A 25,782-nucleotide genomic window follows, 5' to 3' on the forward strand; every position below is an offset into this window, starting at 1 on the left:
GTGTGCTACACGCAGCGCTAAAATTACGACTTGGAGTCGGTAACTGCAGTCGAAGGAAAAAACTTTATTCGAAAACTTCAGCCTCACTTTTAAGCCTCCCTCAACCGGCCCCCCATGGCGCAGAGGCTCCAAACCTCTGTGCTCGCAAACCCCCGTAGGCTATCTAATTGTGAGTCGGTTCGGATGCGCCAGGAAATGGGTCGCCACAATACACTATATATAAGTACATACGCAATTACACATGTACATACACACAAGTATTTTTATGTATGCATACTGTATATACACATATGTATTAACTCGCACACACACTCATACTCACACAGACTTACTAGAAAAAATTCACAGTTAATAACTCATTCTCGAATTGCCCCCCATAAAAATCAAATTACCCATTGGGAACCACTGGTCTAGATACTCCAGTTTTTCAAGAATCTCTTTAGAATGTCCTTAATTTCATTCTGATGAAATTATACATCATGTGCTCTATTTATTGCTTTTATTTATAGTGGATTCTGGTTAATTGGGCTATCAGTTAATCGGCACAACTGCTTATTTGGAACAACTAAAAACTAATCAAGAAAATAGCTGTGATTCCCTTCCTTTATTTAGGACACATTGCTGCTTAATTGGGTCAGGGAACTGTTGCCGAACAGTCTGTAACGAGCCTCAGTTGCATGCACGTGTGGCCATTAGACATTACACTAACGGTTTTTAAATAGCATCAGTTGTGTGTGTTTGTGTTCAAAACACTGACTTTTGATACTGATAGCCAGCGAGAAACGAGAAGTAAGACAATTCAGAACTGTTTTACTCACTGCGGTTTCAAGCATTCAAGCTTGGAGATGCCAGAAATGGCCAGAAGTGAAAATGGAACAATTTCACTACTTCAATGAAGAATTTGAAGTTATCAACATTCACCTTGAATGTTACAATGATAATGAAGGTTTGGAGGATGCATTTGTCGAAAGCATTGTGAAGGCAGTTAATTTGCTACACTGGGTGTGTGTGCTGATTTTGTTCATCTGTAGTCAATCAGAAGAACACGGTAGTGTAACTAATATACATTTATAGTACTCTGGTAGTGTTGATAGTGTTCTAATTTGTTCTGTCTTTTATTTAAATAAATAACTTGCTCCTCAGTTAAATGGTAGTTTGTCTTTTTTTATATGCCTTTTTAACTATTTCCATGAAACTTCAGCCAATTGGGGTAGCCGCTTAATTGGGCCAAAATGTACTTGTCCCAATGTGCCCCAATTAACTGGAATCCTCTGTATTTCTGTAATGGAGCTACCCAAAACTTTATGCATTACCCTGTCTTTGAATTCACAGAAGGAACACCAGAATGGGAAGCTATTTGGTTCCCTGTTCCTTTCTGCTATTCAAAGTAATGGTCTGTAGCAAAACTTAAATACTCGTTATTTTCCCCTTGTGTCTCTTAATGTTGTTTGTTTAACATGGGCCTACTTTTTTTTTAAAGGCCTGGGTTAAGTTCTGGCATAGCAGCTGATGAATTTAAATTCAATTATTAAATAGTCTGGAGTGATCAAAAACCCATCTGTGCCATTAATGTCTTGTCAGTCTGGATGCTTTATCTAGTTCAGCCTGATTCTGGCTCCAGCTTTGAGGTGACTTCTGAAACAGTTGGCTACTTTGTCTAGCAACTGTGGAATGATCAGATGAACCAGCTGGCAACAGACCTACATACAGTGGATACAGACCCAGCTCTCTTGATGTGGTGCAGTCATCCTCATGCACCAGAAGTGGATGAAATGACTCACAGACTTATCATGTATGGGTTGACATAATTACAGGATGATTACTTTCAGTCAATATCCCACTCGCCTCCATATTGGATGCATCTAGTTCCACCAGCTGGACAGATTACAAAAGGTGGCACAGGAGAATAATTGAGTAAGTGAGTGTCAAGGCACAAGGTCACACAGAGCCAAGGAAACCTGTTGATTGTTGATGTCCTTCCTCACCTCAAGGAGCTCAGTGCTATCCAGTAGATAGCAACCCAATTGATTGTTACCTTCTACACATGACGTTTCGAAGTGCGATCACTACTTGCCTTTGTGTTGACTAAGTCCCATATTCCCTTTGAAAGCATCCTCCACCACTGGTGTGACACTCCCTTTGGGCCAAATGAGTAGATCTGCTATTTCAAAGCTGAGCATCGTGAAGTACGGAATTGTGTTCTGCCACGTTCTGTAACTTCATGACCAGCATGTCTCCTCAGTCTGCCATTACTGTCAATCCAGTAAAGAGTCCTGGTTTAGTGATGAGTGTAGAAGACCAGAGCAGGAAAAGCTCAGAAATGACGTCCCAACCAGAACATGGCGCTCGTCTATGTTAACTGAGGAAGGAGCACCTGAATCACTGCTAAACTTTCACAGGAAATCAGAACTCTGCTTCTTGTTGATGGATTTAAATGAACATTTCCATTCTCTGGAAGGGTGTAAATGCAAATGATAAAGCTAAAATGAACTACCTGTAGCTGGACTTGCCTGCTGAGTGGTCCATTTTACCCTCCCCCTGAGTTTCCCATTGTTACAGAAATTGATCAGCCAAGTTGGTTCATTCCTCGAGACATCAAGAACCCTGGAAAGCAGGCAGCATCCCAACGTGGTTGTGAAGCTGTCCTGCTGCTAAACTGTTGCATTGTCGCTAGTAGACGTACCATCATCTACCAGTCCAAAGCAAAAATTTTCTCATTGTCCAGTTGTCTAAAAGGCAGGACAAATTCAGTCACCTGTTTGAATTCCATCAGGATCAGTCCCAGACATACTGATGACTAGATCCAGATACAAGCGGCAGAGCCAAATTTCACCTCGAGGGTTGGAGTGATAATCTATCAAATGACTCTTGGCACCAAGAAGCCCTAATAGTGAGTCAATAGGAATCAGGGAGAAACCTTCTACTGGTTAGAATCATTCCTCAGATAAAGCGAATGGCTGTGGTTGTCGGAATCAATGAGTTGTGCCCTAGAATATCACTGCAAATTGATTTACATAATCTTCTTCTGAGCTCGACCATCTTCAGATGATTCATCGATGACATTCCTTCCACCATAAAAGTCAAAAATGTGATTTGCAGGCACATCAAGTGAGCCGATGTTTGGAAGCTTTTCCAGAGTTGTTCCATTGATGCTGACCAAGTACGTCTAGAATAAAGGGGTAGATCTGTCCTACATTTGGGCACCATTTAAATCATAAGATGTATCCAAATGGAAGTAACCTATTTCAGTGACTGTTCTGCATTTTCTGAATTAGTGCCTTTAGAATCTAATAATTTGCATTGTATAATCACTTAAATGTGACTGCATAGAGTGACATTTAATATAAATACTCTTCCCGTTTCAGGCTGTCAGGCGATTAGAGCGAAAAGAAATGTCAGAAACCTTTGAGTTGTGGCAGATAAAACTAGTGCAACAGTTCTATAACTCCAGTTCACTCCAGGACAACTTTAAAAACAGCAACAGGGGACTTCTTATCAACTCCGAGTTCCTCCTTGCAATGAAGAGTTCGCTGGATAGCACCCTGGATCAGTGGCTCCATGGTAAGCAAGTGCAGTTGTTTTGTAAAAAGAGTGACACTCCTGACTATTTTGGCTTGGGATGATGAGTCACTTTAAAGTTAACCTTTGTATATTTTACTTCCAGAATAGAAAATATGGTCATTTTAAAGCCACCTTGAAATTTACAACAAAAAAAAAATTGGATGGGTGAGATGTGGAAAAAGGAAATGGGTTAACTCTGCTATTTGACAGTTTCTTACAGACTGGTAGGGGCTTGGTTATTTTGGTGGGGGGGGGGGGCAACTGGATTGGTATTGTGTGTTCTTCTCTATCCCGTGAAGGCTTAACTCTGACATTTCTGACTGTGGCCTCCTGAACTATTTCAACAAAGTTCAAAAAAAGCTTAAGGAACCACCTCATTTTCTGTTTGGATATATTGTGACTTAATCTTGACTTCAGTCATTTCTGATTGTCCATTTTAACTGCTTGTTTCAGAACTGGCCATCAATAATAATCTTCCTCTCTCCACTGACACTGTCTGGTTTGTGGGACATTTCCCATAGTGCCAACCCACATTTCACAGCTTTTGCACCTTCCTTTATTTGTTTACTGTCCATCTAACCTCCCTTTAAACCTGTCAATCAGATGGCTCCATCGCTGTAACCGTACTCTCACCATTTCAGAGAGATTTATTTTGTCCTTTTCTTTTCTCCCCTAAATTCTCTGCAATTTAAAGCTCATTTATTTCCCTTCATGGTCCTGATAAAACTGTCTGGCTCTGAAACTTTCGTCCTGCTCCTCTCATTGTTAACATTTTGCTAAATTTATATCAGCCTTGGAAGTAAGCTGGAGCAGGTCACACTTGCCACGATAAAGTCTTATATTCCTGGGCAGGCAGGAAACAAACGCCCTGCCACAAGGTACCAATGAGTGATAACAGTTGATGATCGGACCAGCCACAACTTTCAATTTTCCAATAGTTTGCCAACAGTAAGGACACAACCAAGAGCAGTACTCTTTTGGCAAAACATTGGAGTGTGACCATATTAATTTATTTATTGAGATACAGTGTAGAGTAGGCCATTCTGGCCTTTGAGCTGTGATGCCCAGCAGCCCGCTATTTAACCCTAGCCTAACCATGGGACAATTTACAATGATCAATTAATCTACCAACCGGTACGTCTTTGGACTGTGGGAGGAAATTGGAACACCCAGTGGAAACTGGGGAGGACGTGCAAACTCCTTACAGACAGCGACAGGAATTGAACCTGGGTTGCTAGTACTATAAAGCATTGGGGAAACCACTGCACTATCACGGTGCCCCAGATATTCTTATCTGGAAGAGGAGGGCAGCAGAAATAAATTGACACAGGAAGTCCTATGGTTTATGTTGGTTTATTTATGCTGTTAACCTGATTGAACCCTGCTTTTGATTTCATTAACTGAACGAATGAAGGAGAACAGCAAGGACCTGTGAAAGCTAAGCACATATCACTCTACGCTTCAGGGCAGTCGGTAAATTAAGAAGTAAAACTTCAATTTTTGGTCATGCCTGTGTCTAACTTCTCCTATTTTTGTCGAAGCTAAAGAGGAACTCCTAAGTGTTATAATATTGTTGCTGCTGTCATTTTGCCTGCATGTTGCTCACGTTGCCAGTCTGGTAGTTCACATTGTTGCTCACATTGCCAACCTGGTAGTTCACTAACTACATGGAAATTCCAAGTAAAGTGCTCCAAAATGTACATTGAGCTTCATAAGCAAATCAAGACGCCAGAGTCAAAAATAAGTATACATTTCATTATCCATTGTCCATTCATCTCTGCCCTTTAATCTCCCACCTGCAGGCGACAGAAATGCAACACCTGCCCCTTCTCCTCCTCCCTCACCTTCATTCAGGACCCCAAACAGTCCTTCCAGGTGAGGATGCATTTCACCTGTGTATCTGTTGGGGTAGTCTTTTGTATCTGGTGCTCCCAATGCAGCCTCCTGTACACTTGTGAGACCCAACGTAAATTGGGGGACCGTTTTGTTGAACACCTCTGCTCCGTCTGTCAAAAGTGGAATTGCCCGGTGGCCAACCATTTTAATTCCTATCCTCGTTCCTGTTCCAGCACGTCAGCTCTTTCTGTCACAATGAGACCACTCTCAGAGTGGAGGAGCGGCATTTCATATTCCATCTAGGTAGCCTCCAATCTGATGGCATGAACTTCGATTTCTCCTTTTGGTATTTATTTTTTTTTTGTCCCCCCCCCCCTTCCCCTCTTCTATTCTCCACACTGGCCTCTTCCTTCTTCTCTTCATCTGCCTATCACCTCCCCCTGGTGTCCCCCTTCCTGCCCTTTCTCCCATGGTCCACTCTCCTCTCCTATCAAATTCCTTCCTCCCCAGCCCTTTACCTTTCCCAACCAAATAGCCTCACCTATCACATTCTAGCTAGTCCTCCTTCCCCTCCCCCCCCCCCACTTTTTTTTTACTTCTGGCGTTTTTCCCCTTCCTTTCCAGTCCTGAAGGGTCTCTGCCCAAAATATTGACTCTTCTGTCATTTCCATTAATGCTGCCTGATCTGCTGAGTTCCTCCAGCATTGTGTGTGTGTGTGTGTGTGTGTGTTTGTGTTTGTTCTGGATTTCCAGCATCTGTATAAGCTGTTGTGTTTACCTTTCATTACTTCAAAACAAGTTCCTATAATGCATAAATCCAGTTCAATTTCTCATTTATCCTTGATGCTTAATTTGCCCAGTGATATAAATCTCTTATTTTTTGACATTTTATTCAGAACTGTTTTTGCTTGAGAAAACAAAACTCAGTTTATAATCCCGAAAACAAAAATTTTCCAACCTGTGCAAAAACTAGCTTTATTTTATTAATTTAAAATTCAAACTGCAAATTCACGTGCCATACTGTTTTGTATAAATTGTTTTAAAATCCAGATATAGAGGGATCAGTATGCTGAAAAACTCGGCCTTTTATAATTAAGATGGAAAATGCTAGCAACTCTCAGTATTGTCTGTGGAAAGATGAACGAAGTTAATGGTTTGTGTCTGAGACCCTTCATCAGAACCGGAAACAGAGAAAATATTTTAGTTTTCAGTAATGGTGAAGGAAGGTTTGGCCAAAGTAAACACAAAGTACACTGCAGATGCTGTGGTCAGATCAACACATACAACAAGCTGGAGGAACTCAGCAGGTCGGGCAGCATCCGTGGAAAGGAGCAGTCAACGCTTAGGGCCGAGACCCTTTGTCAGGACTGAAGAGATAGGGGGCTGGGGCTCTGTAAAGAAGGTGGGGGGAGGGGGGAAGGTGCCAGGTGAAAAACCAATCAGAGGAAAGATCAAGGGGTGGGGGAGGGGAAGCAGGGAGGGGATAGGCAAGAAAGGTGAAGAAGGAATGTAAGGGTATGGGTAGTAGAAGAAGGCAGAATCATGAGAGAGGAGATAGGCAGCTGGAAGAGGAGGCAGAGTGAAAGTGGGATGGGGGAAGGGAGAGGGAGGGAATTACCGGAAGTTGGAGAATTCGATGTTCATACCAAGGGGCTGGAGACTACCCAGACGGTATATGAGGTGTTGCTCCTCCAACCTGAGTTTGGTCTCATCATCGCAGTAGAGGAGGCCATGTATGGCCAAAGTGTTCTCTGATAGGGTGAGACCAAATGAGTTAATGTGGTATTAGAATTCTGATAGTATGGAACACAATATATGTTCCTTTGTGTTTTTCTTTATGGTGACTCACTCTGAACAAGGTCTGTGCTTACACTCTCTATTTCAATGGAATCCGTTATCAATTCCTTCCACTATGAAGGCATGCCATTACTTAGGCACTAAGTAAGGAGATCAAAGCTACAGAACTGGCTAAGGATGGTAAATCCTGCATGCCTGAGAGTATACAGTCAGTCTCCTCTGCTGTCTCTGTAATGTGATAAAATCCGTCCCACAGTGTGCTGTCCAGAAGAGAACACATTACTGCAGCCAGGCCTGAAATTGCAGTTTATGAAGGAGTGGCATAACTTTCACTGATTTTGGATTGCAGCTTCCCTCAGTACAATCTCCAAGGCCTCTGCTCTCTCTCCCACACCGCTTCCAGCATCTCCTCCCCTGGGTGACCCCTCAGCCTGCAAGTCTGGTCCATGCTGCAATCAAGACTACGCATCTCCGCCAGTGAGCTAGTGAACTGAACTTGCAGTAGTTCACATAACCAAACTCCCAACAAGGTCTTGTGATCACAAGAAGAATGACCGAGACAATCACGCGCTCTGTTTGTTAGACTGCAAACCGTCCCGGGTCCAGCTTCTCCACCATCGAGCAACCTCACTCATGAGTTAGACCTACAGTACTTGATGTTCGTAATAATCAGCGGTGCCTTGCGATCGTAAAAACGGAGTAAAGGATGAATAATTGCACTTTTGGTTGGACCCTGAGTGGCCACTGCTACCATGTATGCCATCATCGTGCCGATCTTATCCGCACACAATGTGTCGAACCCAAAAGCACTGAAGTTATGCCCATAGAACAATCCAGGATTGATACGGGCCCTTCAATCTAACCTGCCAACCACAGAGCCCAACAGCTACTCCCTACATTCAGGCCAAATCCTCCATTACACATCCAAGTGCTTCTTAAATTATACTATTGTACTTGCTTCAGACTCTGGTAACTGTCTCCATATACTCACCACACAACGTGTGAAAAAGTTGCCCTCAGGTCCCTTTTAAATCTTTCACTACTCCCTTTAAACATATGTGCCCTAGTTTTGGACTCCCCTTACCCTAGAGAAAAGACTGTTACCATCCATTGCATCTATGCCTCTCATAATTTTAAACATTTCTGTGAGGCCACCCGTTATTTTACTAAATTCCAAGACAAAAGACCCAGCTTGGCCAGCCTCTCCCTGTAACTCAGTCTGTTTAGTTCTGGCAACATCCTTGTAAATCTTCTCTGCTCTCTTTTCAGTTGGACCCAGGTCTTTTTTATAACATGGTGGCCAAAATTGTACGTGGTAGTCCAAGTGCAGCCGTACCAACAAGCCAACTGGGTCATGAGGGACCCTTTTGTTTTCCAAAACCTGCTGTTTGGGGCTTAGCTGGAGGAATGAGTTCAATTCTGGACACCACACTTAAGGATGGTTTTAATCGCTTTGGAATGGCTTTTATCACTTTAGAAAGAATGCTGAGGAGGTTTACTCACTGCTGCTTGACATGCAGGATTTACAGTCCTCAGCCAATTCTGTAGTTTTGGTCTCCTTACCTAAGAAAAGACATACTTACCATGGAGGGATTGTAGCAAAGGTTAGCCAGACAGATTCCTGAGGTAGTGGAATTTCAGTATGAGGAAACATTTTCAGCTAGATTTGTACTTACTGATGCTTAGAAGAAAGAGAAGGGATCTCATGGATATTCAGATCATTCTGATGGAATTAAACTGACTAAGTGTTGCAAGGATATATTTCTTGCCTTGGGTTCCAGTAATAAGTTTTAGGGTGAAAGATTTAGAAGAAGGAATTTCTTCATGAAAGGGTGGTGAGCCTGTTCAAATTTGCTGCCATTGAGGGCTGTAGAGGTCATGTTGTTGAATATATTGGAGAAGTGGATAAATAAATTTCTAGATGTAGATAGGGAGAGGATGGGAATATGGTATCGATGCAGGTGATCATCCATGAAGCTGTTGACTGATGGAACAGGCTCAGAGGGCCAAATAGCTTATTCCTGCTCCTGTTTCCGTACATTCCTGTGGCGGGGTGTTGATAGATTATGGATGGCTTCAGCCAAAGGGCTCAAAGGCAAGTAATGAGGAGAGACAAATTCAAAATGATTGGCAGAGCAACACTGATTTGGGCTCTGTTAAAGCATTGTATCTCTTGCTGGTTACCACAGTATAGTTAATATACGGAGGCATTGGAGAGGGTCTAGACTAGACTTACAAGAGTGTTCCTGGGATTAGTTGGAGAGATGGGGACTTCTTCTTCCGAAGAGGGACAGCTGAAGGAAGATCTGATTGAATGGGAATGGACAGGGTAGATAGTGGGAAGCTCTTCCTATTGGTGGATGCTAGCGGTCACGGGTATTTACGAAAGCAGAAAATAATTACTATGAAATGAGGAAAAACTTTTCTATTGCAACAGAATGTGAGAATCTTGAATGAACAGCAGTGGAGACAGATTCCATTGTGGCCTTCAAGGAGGAGTTGGATAAATATGTTCAAAGAAAAAATTGCGAGGTGACAAGAGGCTGGTTGATTGGTATGAAGCCACTGAAACAGTCTGAGAGACCCATCCCAGAAGCAGCAGGATGAGTTACATCCTTTGTTGATAGAACCATTGTCAGATTCCATGGCTTTTCATTCAATAGTTGGGTCACTTTTTCTTTTATAATTTTACTTCAGGCGTGAACATATTACCACTGTCGTTCCTTTAAGTATTAGTCATTGCCTATCCAGCTCCTCAACTTGTTATAGACGTCTTACTCCTCATATCTTCATAGTTTCCTTTGTCTAGACTCGGGACTCGAGAGATAAACTGAACTCCTTCAGTCTCAGTGAGGATTCTGTCATGTTGTGATCAATCTTCCTTAAAGCAGCAAGATTATTAACTTACCTTTTCTTTTATATAACACCCAGTGTAGGTAATCGTGTTACTTCTTTATCTGCTCAAAATACTAGTCCAAAAATGGTCTCTATGTACTCCTGACCAAAATATTTTTGCTAACTTGGATTGAATAGTCAATATATTACTAAATGCATCCAGACTACTGTCGTCCCCTTGCTACATACTTTCTAGTTTCATGCCTCACTCTGTGTTACTGTGACTGGAGAACTATAGACAACTGAGAGCATCAACTTCCACCCCAGCTACTTCATAGCTCCACCAAGTGGGGTGTCACATCTTCATTGTCTGAACTAATAACCTCTCCATTACATTGATTCCACCCTTTACTAGCATTGCTCCCATTTGCTTTTCCGTCACCACTGTTGAATATACTCAGATTTTGGTTCCCATCCTTGGGTCACCCCTGTAGCCATGTCTTCATATGGCAATCATATTGCATCCTTTCACGTATTGTGAATCTATTCACCCTGTCACATGGGCCTCGACAACTGAGATTCAGCACTTTTAGATTTATTTAAGGTACGCCCACTCGCTTTATCAAAGAGTCATCACAGGTCTGAAGAACAAAGTCTCTTTACTTCCTGTCTTCGTCCTCAAAGGCAAATGAGTATACTTAGGCTTTGGTTAAAGACAGAATAGGGCTCAGGGAATTAATTCCCCAACATCCAAGAATTTAACTCTGTAGTTGCTGGGTGTGGATTGTGGATGACCCAATGTCCATTGAGCAGGTGGTGAGTAGAAGAGAGAAAGCATCTGAACAGTTGTCATTGGTGCTTATTGTATTAAAAACCATAAAATGGCCGATAATTGTTATAAATATAATATTTAATGCAGATGAATAATGAAATCAAGTCATACTGCAAACCAACACCCCCCACTACCACGAGATCTGGATATAGTTTTGGTCTCACCTTAACAAAGAGTGCATCGGTATTAGCGATAGGCAGGGAAAGGTCACAAGAAAAAACCCTTCGGAAGAGCAGGCTGAAGTGTGAAGAAAGGTTTAGCAGGTTGGGTGTGTACTTACTGGAGCAGAGTAGAACAAAAGGTGGACTTATTGAAGTGGATAAGATTCTGAGGAGAATTGTGCTGAGAGAATGTTTCCCCTGATGGGTGCATAATTTCAGAGTAAAGGGTTGGATGGAGATGAGGGGGAATTGCTCCATCCTGGGGATCCCTGATTCTTTGGGATTCTCTGATCCAAGGACCCGTGAAGGTGGAGTGATTGCATTTTCTTTTCAAGGCAAATATCAACAGACATTTAAACCACTTGGGAGTGGAGAGGTTTGGGAAGAGAGCTGGAATGTGATGTTGAGAACGGGGTTAGATCATATTTGAGTTGTTGAGTTGTAAAGCACAGAACTGAATCCTTCAGCCTACCACATCAATACTGACTGATCCCACTTGCCAGCAGTAGGTCCATACCTTTCTATATATATTAATGATTTAGACGAGGGAATTAAATGCAGCATCTCCAAGTTTGCGGATTACACGAAGCTGGGCGGCGGTGTTAGCTGTGAGGAGGATGCAGGGTGACTTGGATAGGTTAGGTGAGTGAGCAAATTCATGGCAGATGCAGTTTAATGTGGATAAATGTGAGGTTATCCACTTTGGTTGCAAGAACAGGAAAACAGATTATTATCTGAACGGTGGCCGATTAGGAAAAGGGGAGATGCAACGAGGGTTTCATTGTACACCAGTCATTGAAGGTGGGCATGCAGGTGCAGCAGGCAGTGAAAAAGGCAAATGGTATGTTGGTATTCATAGCAAAAGGATTTGAGTACAGGAGCAGGGAGGTTCTACTGCAGTCGTACAAGGCCTTGGTGAGACCACACCTAGAATATTGTGTGTAGTTTTGGTCCCCTAATCTGAGGAAAGACATTCTTGCCTTAGAGAGGGTACAGAGAAGGTTCACCAGATTGATTCCTGGGATGGCAGGACTTTCATTTGAAGAAAGACTGGATCGACTAGGCTTATACTCGCTGGAATTTAGAAAGTTGAGGGGGGATCTTATTGAAACGTGTAAAATTCTAAAGGAATTGGACAGGCTAGATGCAGGAAGATTGTTTCCGATGTTGGGGAAGTCCAGAACGAGGGGTCACAGTTTAAGGATAAAGGGGAAGCCTTTTAGGACCGAGATGAGGAAAAACTTCTTCACACAGAGAGTGGTGAATCTGTGGAATTCTCTGTCACAGGAAACAGATGAGGCCGGTTCATTGGCTATATTTAAGAGGAAGCTAGATATGGCCCTTGTGGCTAAAGGGATCGGGGGTATGGAGAGAAAGCAGGTATAGGGTTGTGAGTTGGATGATCACCATTGATCATCCTGAATGACAGTGCAGGCTCGAAGGGCCGAATGGCCTACTCCTGCACCTATTTTCTATGTTTCTATGCCTTGTCTGTTGTTTGACTCAATAGAAACAAGAGGATAAGTTAGCCAAGTTCATACATTTTGTATCTGTCATGTTGCAATGAAGCTTCCTGCTTTTATCACTACCTGTTGGTGCTGTGAGAGTCCAGGCACACTTTTATATATTGTTACTAACTGCAGACTTTGTCATTCATCACTGTATGACTTGATAGGCCGGATAAGATGAGCAGTGACTTCTCATAAGGAGTCAAGTTTCATATGAACTTGACTCCTTATGAGAATGGCACCATGGCTGCATAGTGGTTAGTGCAAAGCTATTACAGCTCGGAACCTTCCGGACTTCAGAGTTCAAATTATATTTTTACACAACCTTGAGTGCAATTATTAGTGTTCTGAAGCTTTTGATTTCTAATCATTTAATTTGGTAACTTCGACCATTTTAATCATTTTCACCACAAACTGCGCCATTTTTAATCAGTTTTGAATATTTTCCCCTAACGAGGATTGAATTATTCATGAGTTTCTCATTAGTTTCTATAATGAATTGGAGCAGGCTTTCTGAAGGCAGAGACAATGACATCATCAAGTAGTAGAACCTCTCCCCTCAACTTGACAGTAGCAATGCAACCTCAGCAGCACTTCCTGTCGCCAGTCATCCTGCTAACTGTGACAGGAAATAGGTCATGCCCTAGCTCACCACCAATTGGTTTTAGTTTCATATTTTTGGCTTATGTGTTTGGCTTCTACAGTGGATACAGCCCAGTCCATCACAGGTAAAGCATTTCTGTGGAGCGTTGGTGCAGGAAAGCAGCTTCCGTCATCAGGATCCCCCACCACCCAGGCCATACTCTCTTCTTACTGCTGCCATCAGGCAGAAGGTACCGGAGCCTCAGGACCCACACCACCAGGTTCAGGAACCATAAGATATAGGAGCAGACGTGGGTCATTCAGCCCATTGAGTCTGCTCCACTATTCAATCATGGGCTGATCCGGTCATCCCCACTCCCATTCTTTTCACCCCATACCCTTTGATGCCCTGGCTCACCAAGAACCTATCTATCTCTGCCTTAAATGCACCCAATGATTTGGCCTCTTCAGCCACTCGTGGCAACAAATTCCACAGATTTACCACCCTCTGACTAAAGTAATTTCTCCGCATCTCTGTTCTAAATTGGCGAGCTTCAATCCTGAAGTCGTGCCTTCTTGTCCTAGACTCCCCTATCATGGAAAATAACTTTGCCATATCTAATCTGTTCAGGCCTTTTAGTATTCAGAATGTTTCGATGAGATCACCCCTCATTCTCCTAAACTCCAGGGAGTACAGCCCAAGAGCTGCCAGACATTCCTCATAGGGTAACCCTTTCATTCCTGGAATCATTCTCATGAATCTTCTCTGAACCCTCCCCAATGTCAGTATATCCTTTCTAAAATAAGGAGCCCAAAACTGCACACAATACTCCAAGTGTGGTCTCACGAGGGCCTTACAGAGCCTCAACATCACATCCCTGCTCTTATATTCTATACCTCTAGAAATGAATGCCAACGTTGCATTCGCCTTCTTCCCCACCGACTCAACCTGGAGGTTAACCTTCAGGTATCCTGCACAAGGACTCCCAAGTCCCTTTGCATCTCTGCATTTTGAATTCTCTCTTCATCTAAATAATAGTCTCCCTGTTTATTTCTTACACCAAAGTGCATAACCATACACTTTCCAACATTGTATTTTATTTGCCATTTCTTTGCCCATTCCTCTAAACTATCTAAGTCTTTCTGCTTCCTCAACACTATCCTCTCCTTCACCTATCTTTGTATCATTGGCAAATTTAGCCACAAATCCATTAATACAGTACCATAGTCCAAATTATTGACGTACATCATAAAAAAAAGCGCTCCCAGCACCGACCCCTGTAGAACTCCACTGGTAACCGGCAGCCAGCCAGAATAGATCCCTTTATTTCCACTCTCTGTTTTCTTCTGATCAGCCAATGCTCCACCCATGCCAGTAACTCCCTTGTAATTCCATGGGCTTTTATCTTGCTAAGCACCTTCATGTGTGGTACCTTGTCAAAGGCCTTCTGAAAATCCAAGTACACCAGATCTACTGCATCTCCTTTGCCTACCCTGCTTATATTTTCCTCAAAAAATTGCAGTAGGTTTGTCACACAGAATTTTCCATTCAGGAAACAATGCTGGCTTTGGCCTATCTTGTCATGTGCCTCCAGGTATTCTGCAATCTCATCCCAAATAATCGATTCCAACAACATTCCAACCACTGATGTCACGCTAACAGGTCTATAGTTCTCTTTCTGCTGCCTCCCACCCTCTTAAATAGCAGAGTAACATTTGCAATTTCCCAGTCATCCGGTACAATGCCAGAATCTATTGATTTTTGAAAGATCATTGTTAATGCCTCTGCAATCTCTCCAGCTACTTCTTTCAAAACCAGAAGGTGTGTTACATCAGGTCCAGGAGATTTATCCACCCTCAGACCATTAAGCTTCCTGAGCACCTCCTCAGTCGTAATTTTCACTGCACATACTTCACCTCCTTTACACTCTTGAATGTCCGGTATGTTGCAGATGTCTTCCACTGTGAAGACTGATGCAAAATACACATTCAGTTCCTCTGTCATCTCTGCACCTCTAATTACAATATCTCCAGCATCATTTTCTATTGGTCCTCTATCTACCCTCAACTCTCTTTTACCCTTGATATACTTCAAAAAGCTTTTAGTATCTATTAGTCACCAGCTTCCTTTCATAATTCATCTTTTTCCTTCCTAATGACCTTCTTAGTTTCCTTCTGCAAGTTTTTAGAAGTTTCCTAATCCTCTATTTTCCCACTAGCTTTAACTGCCTCTTTTGCTTTTTCTTTGGCTCTGACTTCACGTGTCCTTCTTCCATTCGAAAATTCCTTTTTATTTGGAATAGATCTGTTTGGCACTTCCCTCATTTTTGCAGAAACTCCAGCCATTGCTGCTCTGCTGTCCTTCCTGCTGGTGTCTCTTTCCATCAACCTTGGCCAGTTTCCCTCTCATGCCGTTGTAATTTCCCTTATTCCACTGAAATACTTGCACATTGGAAATCAGCTTCTCCCTCTCGAATTTCAAAGTGAACGCGATCATACTGTGATCACTGTTCCCTAAGCGTTCCTTAACCTTAAGCTTTCTTATTACCTCCGGATCGTTGCACAACACCCAATCTGGCATAGCCAATCCCCTAGTGGGCTTAACAACAAGCTGTTCTAAAAAGCCATCCCTTAGACATGCTACAAATTCTCTCTCTCGAAGTCCATTATTGGCCTGGTTTTCCCAATCCACTTTCATGTTAAAATCCCCAATGATTATCATGACATTGCCCGTCTGACATGCCTTTTATATCTCCTGCTGTAATTTGTAATCCACATCCCGGCTGCTGTTTGGAGGCCTGTATACAACTGCCATTAGGGACTTTTTACCCTTGTCATTTCTTAATTCAATCCTTGGAGACTCTATACTTTTTGATCCTATGTCATCCCTTTCTAATGATTTAATATTATTTCTTATACATAGGGCCACACCACCCCCTCTGCCTACTAACCTGTCCTTGGACGTTCAGCTCCCAGTGGATGCCACCCTTCAGCCATGTTTCAGAGGTGGCCACAATGTCATACTTGCCAATCTGTAGCAGAATTTCAAGATCGTCCATTTTATTTCTAATGTTGTGTGCATTCAAATATGAAATTTTTGGTCCAGTATTTGCTGCTTTCTGTTTTAACTGCACTATGCCTCTATACCCTGTAACTCATCCCACTGGCTGTGGTTATTCTTCATCTCCTGCCTGTCCTTTCTGTCATCTCTGTTGCACACTCCTTTGATTTATTTCTGTTTTCCCCTTCCTCAGCCCTATCACTCCGGTTCCCATCCCCCTGCCAAATTAGTTTAAACCCTCCCTAACAGCTCTATTAAACCTGCCTGCTAGGATATTGGACCCCTTTGGGTTCAGGTGTAACCTGTCCTTTTTGTACAGGTCATACTTCCCCCAGGAGAGGCCCCAGTGATTCAGGAACCCAAAGCCCTGCCCCTTGCACCAGTTTCTCAGCCACACATTAATATGCCTGATCATGCTATTCTTGCGCCCATTAGCACGTGGCACAGGCAGCAATCCTGAAATTACTACCCTGGAGTTCCTGCTTTTCAGCTTCTTACCCAACCCCCTGAATTCTCTCTTCAGGACCTCCTCCCTTCTTCTACCTGTGTCATTGGTACCAATGTGTACCAAGACTTATGGCTGTTCGGCCTCTCCCTTCAGAATACTCTGCACTCGATCCGAGACATCCCATACCCTGGCACATGGGAGGGAACAGACCATGCAGGTATCTCTATCTGGCTGACAGAAGCTCCTGTCTATTCCCCTCACTGTGGAATCCCCTATGGAGCACTTATTACCCCTCACTCATCAGGCTGTTGAACCAAAGGGAATAACTTCACTTGCCCCATCATTGAAATGTTTCCACAACCTATGGACTCACTTTCAAGGACTTTCCATCTGATTTTCTCAATATTTATTGCTTATTTGTTTATTATTAATAGTATTTATTTAATTTTTATTTTCACGTTTTGCACAGTGGTTAAACGCCCAAGTTGGTTAGTTCATTGATTTTATTATGGTCATTATTCTATTTCTTGAGTATGTCCACAAGAAAATGAATCTCATTGTATATTGTGACATGTATATACTTCGATAATAAATTTACTTTGAACTTTATGAGACCGGTTCTGACCCTCCACATTCTCCATAAAGGTGAACTCTGAGGGATTGGAGACTGGCTACATAGCAAAATGCACTGAGGATGTTACCGAGATTAAACACTGCACTGAAGGGACGTAGCAAATTAATTCAAAGTTCAATGTACCTTTATTATCAAAGTATGTATGCAGTATGCAACCATGAGGTTCATCTTGCAGGCAGCCGCAAAACAAAGAAACACAGCGAAGGAAAAACCCCACACAAGACCATCAAACCCCCAATGTATGATAAAGAGAACAAACAATAAAAAGTAAAGAAATAACATTAACCGCAGAGTCTTCGAGAGTGGGTCCTCAGCGCCTTGGCACCTTGATGAAAAAAAGTAAACAAAACACAAGGACCGTAAACTGCAGGGTCCCCGAAAGTGAGTCCGTCACAGCTGCGGAGCACTTTCTGCACTGAGGTGAATGGAACCCGCCCACAGGCCCGATGGCGTGGAACCCACGACTTCTGCACCTTCAACAACAGCGGTGCCTCCCTTCCTGATAGATTAAATGCTTCTATGCATGATTTGACACAATGAGTGATGTGGCATCGAGGAAAGCTCCCTGTACCCCTGAGGAACAGTCACCCTGTCTGGCCACAGCCGAGGTGAGGAGGGGGCTAGCCAGGGTAAACCCACGCAAAACTGCAGGCCGGACAACGTATCTGGTCAGGTGCTGAGGGGCAGTGCATCCTGGCTAATAGAGATCTTAACAGACATCTTTAATATCTCTTCAAGACAATCCACTGTCTCTGCAGGCTTCACGGCTGCCACCATCATTCTGGTGCCCAAGAGAGCAACGGGAACTGGCAGAAACAATTACCACCGAGTGGCTGGTAATGAATCATATAAAATCCCACCTTCCAGCAAGTGGATAAACTGTCCTCATTGGGACACAGCACCTCTTTCTGTAACCGACCTTGGACTTCTTGACAGAAAGTCAGTCCGAGTTGATAGCAACATCTCAAGATGCATCACACTGCGCACTGGTGCCCCACAGGGCTGCGTGCTCAGCCTGTTGCTATTCACGCTGCTGACTCAGGACTGCACTGCCAGATCCATCTCGAACCACGTTATTAAGCTTGTTGCTGGTTGGCCTCATCAGCAACATCGATGAGTCAGCATACAGAAAGAATGTAGGGAGTCTTGTCAAATGGTGTGAGAACAACAATCTGAGTCCCAATATGGACAAGGCAAAAGAGATTATTGTAGTCTTTAGGTAGGCGCAAGTCAATCACTCTCCATTGCACCTCAATGGCTCTGCCATGAAGAGGGTGAAGAGCACAAAGTGTCTTGGTGTGCACATATCGGACAATCTAACCTGGATCCACAACACTACCTCATTAGTCAAAAGGCACAGCAGCATCTATCCTTTATGAGGAGTTTGAGGCATGCAAGGCTCCCTGCCTCCATTCTCACAACTCCCTACAGGAGCACCATCGAGAGTGTGCTGTTGGCTGCCTCGTTGCATGGTACAGGATCTGCAAGGCATTGGTCCGCAAGACCCTACAGAGGATAGCAAAAACCTCTGAGAGGATGATCAGGTTTCCCACCCTGCGACATGTGACATTAATCGGGAGCGTTGTAGATGAAGAACCTGAATTATTCTTGAGGAACTCTAGCCATCCCACCATCTCTTTGACCCACTGTCATCGGGAAGGAGGTACAGGGGCATCAGGATAAGGACTGCCAGACTGGATAAATGCTTCTTCCCTCAGGCTATGCGATTAATGTATACGCCGCCACCACCAAGGTCTTGTCATTGGGACAGTGAGTTGTGTACTGTTTACCTAAAAGAAATGGTGGAAGTTATGGTAGACTGGAAGATCCTTTCAGATTGAAAAACAGCAAATGTTATGCCACTGTTTAAAAAAAGATGTAGGTAAAAGGCAGATAACTATATTCCAGTTAGTTTGATGTCTGTAGCCAGAAAAATGCTTAAAGCTATCATTTAGGAAGAAATAGCAGGACGGGTGGTTAGAAGCAGTTCGAACAAGCATGGATTCATGAGGGCAGATCCTGCTTAACAAACTTCCTGCAGTTTTTTGAGGATATAGTGGGCACAGTGGATAGAGCCGAACAGGAAGATGTTGAAGGCGTTTGATAACAGTGCCACATAAAAGATTTAGCCATTAAGTAAAATGCATGGATTCTAGTGTGCTCCTTGTGTTGTTAGTTGGGGAGGACCCTTGCTAATGATTACCCCACAACATCAATTATAACGTAGTTTTGAAAGTATATTTCTGATAGAATTAGAACAGGGAAAGCGTGATGATCAAGAAAAGTCTTTAAATAGCTTTTGAAAAGGGGTTGAGAAATGACCAGGCATCATGAATTTTGTCTTAGACAAACTCAGAACACAATTGCCAAACTCAAAGGCAGTTCTATCCCACTGTAACACACACAAAATGATAAGAGGAGCTCAGCAGGCCAGGCAGCATCTATGGAAAAAAGTACAGTCAAGTTTCAGGCCGAGACCCTTCAGCGGGACTGGGATCCCACTATTATCAGACTCGTAAACAATGAACTCTTGCTCTTCTGATCTCCTGATCTGCCACATTTTACCGCTTGCTGTTATATTTGTCCACCTACACTGCACTCGCTCTGAAACTGTAACATTATATTCTGCATATGTTTTTTCTTTTTTCCTCAATGTGTTGATTTGGCTGAAGGGCACGTAAAACCAAATCATGTCACTGTGTCCTGGTATATGTAACAATAATAAACCAATACCAACACCTCTTGGTGAGCTGTTTCCAGGAATGATTGTCCATTTTATTTTTCAAGAATACTATTGGTTAAATAATGTTGTTCAGGTAGGCAAACCCACCACTGCTACCAAATGCCTACAAGTGTCTACAATTCCACATTTTATATTCACTGCTTGCAGCTTAAAATATTTTCTTTGCTTATGGTCACTGCTTGGGAGAGTACCAACCTTTAGATATGCTCATGCACATCTGGATCCTGTTGGAGTCAATTACCAGGAGATAAGCATGACCTGCAGCTAATGATAAAGTTCTGCACCTTAATGGGCTCTGAGGTAGTCGAGCAACTCGATTAATTTTAAAAGGAATTAGTCTAGGCCAGGGGTTCCCAACCTGAGGTCCACAGACCCCTTATTTAATGGTTTTGGTCCATGGCATAAAAAGATTGGAAACCCCTATTCTGGAAGGTGCCCCAAGAATTACTGACATTGCTCTATGTTGATCAATGAGACCTGGTAGAAGTCTATAAAATTTCGGGAGGCAAATACAAGACAAGTCATAATCCTTTTTTTTTACCGGGGCAGAAACGTCAAATACTAGAGGACATGCATTTAATGTAAGAGGACGCATGTTCAAAGGAGATGTGTGGATCATATTTTGTATGGAGAGATTGGTGGGTGCTGGGAATGCTCTGTCAGCTGGTGGTGGTGGAGCAGATATGGCAGTGACATTTAAGAGGCTTTTAGGCAGACATATAAATATGAAGGAGATAGATCACAACCAGGCTGATGAGGTCTGGTTTTAATTGGCATTGTGGGCTGAGGGGCCTTTTTTTTTGTGCTGTGCAGTTCTATCTTCTAGAAAGTGGCACAATGAGAGATCAGGAGCAAAAAGGCAAATTAACTGTTCAACGTAGATGTGGGGAAGAAACGTTCTGATGTTTAAAGTATTAGCTCATTAGAGGAGTAAACCCAAGTGCATCAACAAATAGCAAACTGGTGATACTCGAAAGATAAGTACCATGAAAATCAGTTACTGAAGACACGAGATTGCAAATGCTGGAATCTAGAGCAAATAATAAATTGCTGGAGGAGCTCTGCACACAGAGCAGCTTTTATGTGTGTTGGGGGGTTGGTGCTGGGGGAAGAAGAGAAATCACCAATGAAGTGATGATTCCTCAATGTTTCAGGTCAAAGCTCTGCACCAGGCCTGAAAGTGGACGGGGAAGCTGGCCAGTAGAAAGAGGGGAGGGCTGAAACAGGGCCTAGTCGCAGCTCACAGAATGTCACTGTCTTCATGCGGATGAAAATGATTTGAGTATCTTTGTACTTTTCTTTTCCAAACTACCATTTTTAGCATCGGGAGACGTGCTGTTACGTTCCTACCTGAGTAATCAGCCTGTAGAGGAATCACAGATTGCCATGCTGGCATGTTTCTTGGTCTATCATTTAGTGCCAACACACCAACAAATCACGTCTACGGGGATTGAAGGTAAGGACATAATTTGTTCTTAGTCTGATCTGGATCTGCATGCACTGTCTAAAACTAGATTAAGTAGGGGCATTCATCAGGAAATTGGGTTAATACCTGAAGGGGAACTCCCACTGAGGAGTGAGTGAGGATTTGTTAGGTAGGTTTTCCAATAATCTGACAGAGGAATGCTGGGACAAATACTCTCTGCTGGTGATGTTCTGATTTCCAGATCCATTTGCCAATTGAAAAATGCATAAAGACACATTGAAGAACTATTTTGAAATCATGAAATTATACTAAAAATAAAGCTGGAAAATTTTAAAAAAGAACGGTTTGCAATTCTGTTTTGAATCATGAGAGGTTTTTAAACTTTTGAAATCCTGAAGAGTTTAGAGGGACTGCCTAAACATTGAAATGGTCTCTTGAGGGGCTGTTTGGAGGATTTTCAAGGGCATATATTTTATGATGATTGGTGGAATGACCAGGAGTAACATGGGGAAATCTTTTCAGCAAAGCAAGTGATTGACTGCATAATAGGTACAGGTAAAATAGCTGCCTTCAAAAGTGATGGAATATGGGGAAAACAAGAACATCTATATTTTCCTTTGAACACTCAAGGAGCTAGATGCTACCTTTTGTGCCATTCTGCCCTGTGATTTTAGGAGCTGTGGAATAGACTAGGAAGCTCCCATACTGAGAGATCCTACATAGAGCACTCATGGCTACTTTCAACTTGCTGCACATTTATTCCTATTACGCATCAGGACACCACAAACTCCCAATGCGGTCTGCAACTCATTAACTTGTTCTTTTATGACAGTTAGGGGAATAATGTTAGCTGGGTGCTGGAAGAATTCCACGCTCTTTCCGAAAGATCCTCCAGAATCTTATGTCTCAAGGGATGGAGCTTTAATTAAAGATCTCATTATGAGGGGGAAGTCCACACATCTTATTGCATTTGTTTTCAAATTATGCTGACTACTTTGCGGTGATTTAAAATTACTGTTGGCCTTTTCACTCTCACGCTGCATTTTTGTTTAACCTTTTAGGTACTTCAAGTTTTTCAGAACTCCTGCTGAAATTCAGCCAGCTACGTTTACCTGTGCAGGCGCTGTTGCGGTTAGCTCTAGTGATTCTCGGTAATCCCCAGGCAATGCTAGTTTGATTTCCACTGACCCTCATCAACAGCTCGAAAACCAGTAGGACTGCTAATGGAATCTCTTCAGTCTGGTAATGGAGTTGATTGTTCTCAAACTAAAGCACATGATCAGACTCTGCCACATTACGGTGCATTAACATCAAGTCATAGGTGTGTATCTGTTGACTAAACATGGATTGTCTGTGAATAAAGATGTCTACTTTTGCATTTGCTTGTGCTGTTTTCCCTTATTGCAAAATTTGCTTGGTTAACCTCTGGAAAGGACAGATTGAAAAATATCCCAGCTGGTCCCATGAGGCAGTCATGGTGAGGCAATGAACCTTGCTGTTTCAGTGCTGTACAACTTTATGATTTCCTGCAACCAGGTATCCATGCAGGTTTCTTGGAGATGCTAAAGAAAAGAGAACTGATTTGGAGGTTATGATATTCAGAAGTTGGTTAGGCAAACAGGTCTGGAAAACTTCTTCAAAGTTCAAAACAAATTTATTACCAAAGTACATATATGTCACCATATATAACCCTGAGATTCATACTCTTGTGGGCATATTCAATAAATCTGTAGCAACTACTGGAACAAATCAACACCACTTAGAGACTAGGCACGGCGGGAGCGGGTGTTAATCCTTGTTGGTGCGCCTTCCATAGATTCCAATGATAATAATGTTCAAAGTCGAAGAAATGAATTTGTTCCTTCCTAGAGAAACAATCTTGAAGTTATAAAGCTAATGAAACTAAAACTAGTGAAATTAAGTGAAGTTAAATGTAAACGGTTAAACAAGATTAAACAGTTAACAAAAAGATATCACCTACCGACCTACTTCCTGGTTCAAACATGAACACGTAATTAAAATTCTTCTCTTTTACCACGCCGCCACCCATGTGACTAAATACCGTAATAACATAATAAACACGCAACACAATACAATACAGATAGAAAACAGATGCATGGCTCCTACAAAATCTATAGAATGATAACCATAACAGAATCAATGAAAGACCGTCCAACTTGGGTGTTCAGCCAGTGCAGAAGACAACAATCTGCAAATACAAAACAAAAGAAATAATAATAATGAATAAATAAGCAATAAAGATTGAGAACATGAGATGAAGAGTCCTTGAAAGCGAGTCCATTGGTTGTAGGAAACTTTCAATGATTGGGCAAGTGAAGTTATCCCCTTTGGTTCAAGAGCCTGTTGGTTGAGGGGTGGTAACTATTCCCAAACCTGGTGGTGTGAGACTTTAGGTTCTTGTCTCAAAATAATCGAAGAGTTTAGCATAGATATGGGGAGCGTGCACAGTTTTTCGTAAGGAAAGGAAACTAAATGCTAGAGTGTATAGATTTAAGGTAAGAGGGGAAAGATTTAAAAACAAGCTGAAGAGCCACTTGTCATGCAGAACTTGCATACAGTATATGGAACAAGCTGCCACAGAAAGTAGCTGAAGCAGATGCCAAAACAACAAAAGACATGACAAGGAAAGGGTTAGGTGGCAATGGGCCAAACACTGGCAAATAGTGCAAGCTTAGCTGGGCATGAACGTGTTGGTTCAAACGGCCTGTTTCCATGCTTTATTACTTTATAACTAAGTTCCCCTTGAACAAGAAAATGGAAAAACACTGGAAGTGCTTACTGAATATCCCATGTTACCTTTGAATGTAGCAAGAGCACTTGTGGTTAGAAACTCACTTGGATGAATATTGATTAATTTGCCACCTTCTGCCTTCTCAGGACACCCCCTAAGAGTTCTACAACCAGTGAAGCATCAATGGGAATGTAGTCACTGTTGCATTGTGGTCAATCTAAGCAGGTCAATCATTCACAGAAATGTAGTAGTGATACTAACTGTTCAATAGTTTCGTTTAGTAGCAGAGAATGTCTACAAAATACTACCTGAAATTCTTGGTCTTCATCGAAATCCATGGAAACAGGAGTACCCCGAAAAATGAATGACATTAAAACATTAGAACCCCAAAGCCCCCTTCTCCCTCCTCCCTCGGACAAGAAACAGCAAAGCATCAACCCTCCCCCACTTATTTCAGCAAAAAAACACCAGCACCCACCAAGCAAGCAATAGCAAACCCCCCCCAAAAGAGACCACGACCTGCAGTACGGAAAAATTAATTTCCAATTTGACGTGCCACAGGCTCTCTCCCAACAAAAATGAACGACTCGCTGATCTACAGTATTGAAGTCTGCTGAGTCACTGTTTTCCGAGCTCTCCGACTCGAGAATCGGCAGCAAGCTCCCCACCAGCAACAGAAGAAAGAGAGAAGGCATGGTTCACTGAATACAGTATGTGAGATAAATACTTGCCAAAATATATTCATATCTCCCCTAGTGATCTTCAGAGTAGTACTGTGCAATCTGCAAAGTCCAGCTGAGACATCTGAGTTTCACATCTCACCAAAGAAAGTGAATGCAGCAGCATGACACTCCCTGCCTATTGTTGTCAACCGGCCTGGGGCTAATTTCACATGCCGGATTTGCCTGTTTGGATCTTAGGTGCCAGTTATGGCTTAAAAGTAGAGCATTTGATACCTGGCTTGAAAAGTTATGATTTGAAGTTCCAGTCCTCAGATCTGAGCACATGTCCAAGTGGGCACTCATGGTGAAGAAGTGCTGCTCTACCAAGAGGAGCAGCCATTCAGCTTAATTGGTTAAGAGTATAAAACTTTGACTAGGCTGCACTTGGAATACTGTGAGTATTTCTGGTTGCCTCATCACAGGAAGGATGCTGGAATCTTTGGAGAGGTTTAAAAGGAATTTATCAGGATGCAGCCTGGATTAGAGGATTAGAAGGAAGTTGCTGAGTTTATTGTTATATGCGCTATGTATACACAGGTGCAGTCAAAAATGTACTTACGGCATTATCACAGACCCATAGCATTGGAGCATTAGCTATAAGGAAAGGTTGGACAAACTTGGATTGCATTCTCGGGAGCATGAGAGGCCAAGGGGAGACCTGACCCAAGTTTCTGAACCAGAATCTTTTTCTCAAGATGGAAATGTCAAATGCTAGAGGGTTTAGCTTTAAGGTGGGGTGGGGGGGGGAATGCTTAAGGGTATGTGCACGGTGGGTTTTTTCACACAGAGTGAAAGGTGCCAGGAATGCATTGCCGGGGGTGGTGATTAAACGAGATACAATAGTGGCCCTTGAGGCTTTCAGATAAACAGATGAATGTGCGGAG

General features: G+C 42.6%; 1 protein-coding gene across 1 annotated transcript in view; it reads left to right on the forward strand.

Moving 5' to 3' along the window:
* anapc1 (anaphase promoting complex subunit 1) overlaps positions 1-22,802 on the forward strand; it is a 235,295-nt gene extending 212,493 nt beyond the window's left edge. The window contains exons 46-48 of the mRNA XM_059982885.1: positions 3,366-3,561; positions 21,320-21,454; positions 22,486-22,802. Of these exons, the coding sequence (XP_059838868.1) occupies positions 3,366-3,561; positions 21,320-21,454; positions 22,486-22,601 (447 nt within the window). The 3' untranslated portion in view covers positions 22,602-22,802. The remainder of the gene's footprint in view (positions 1-3,365; positions 3,562-21,319; positions 21,455-22,485) is intronic.
* The last annotated feature ends 2,980 nt before the right edge of the window (positions 22,803-25,782 follow it).

The sequence above is a fragment of the Hypanus sabinus genome, chromosome 10, assembly GCF_030144855.1.
Source record: "Hypanus sabinus isolate sHypSab1 chromosome 10, sHypSab1.hap1, whole genome shotgun sequence".
Classification (NCBI taxonomy): Eukaryota; Metazoa; Chordata; class Chondrichthyes; order Myliobatiformes; family Dasyatidae; genus Hypanus; species Hypanus sabinus.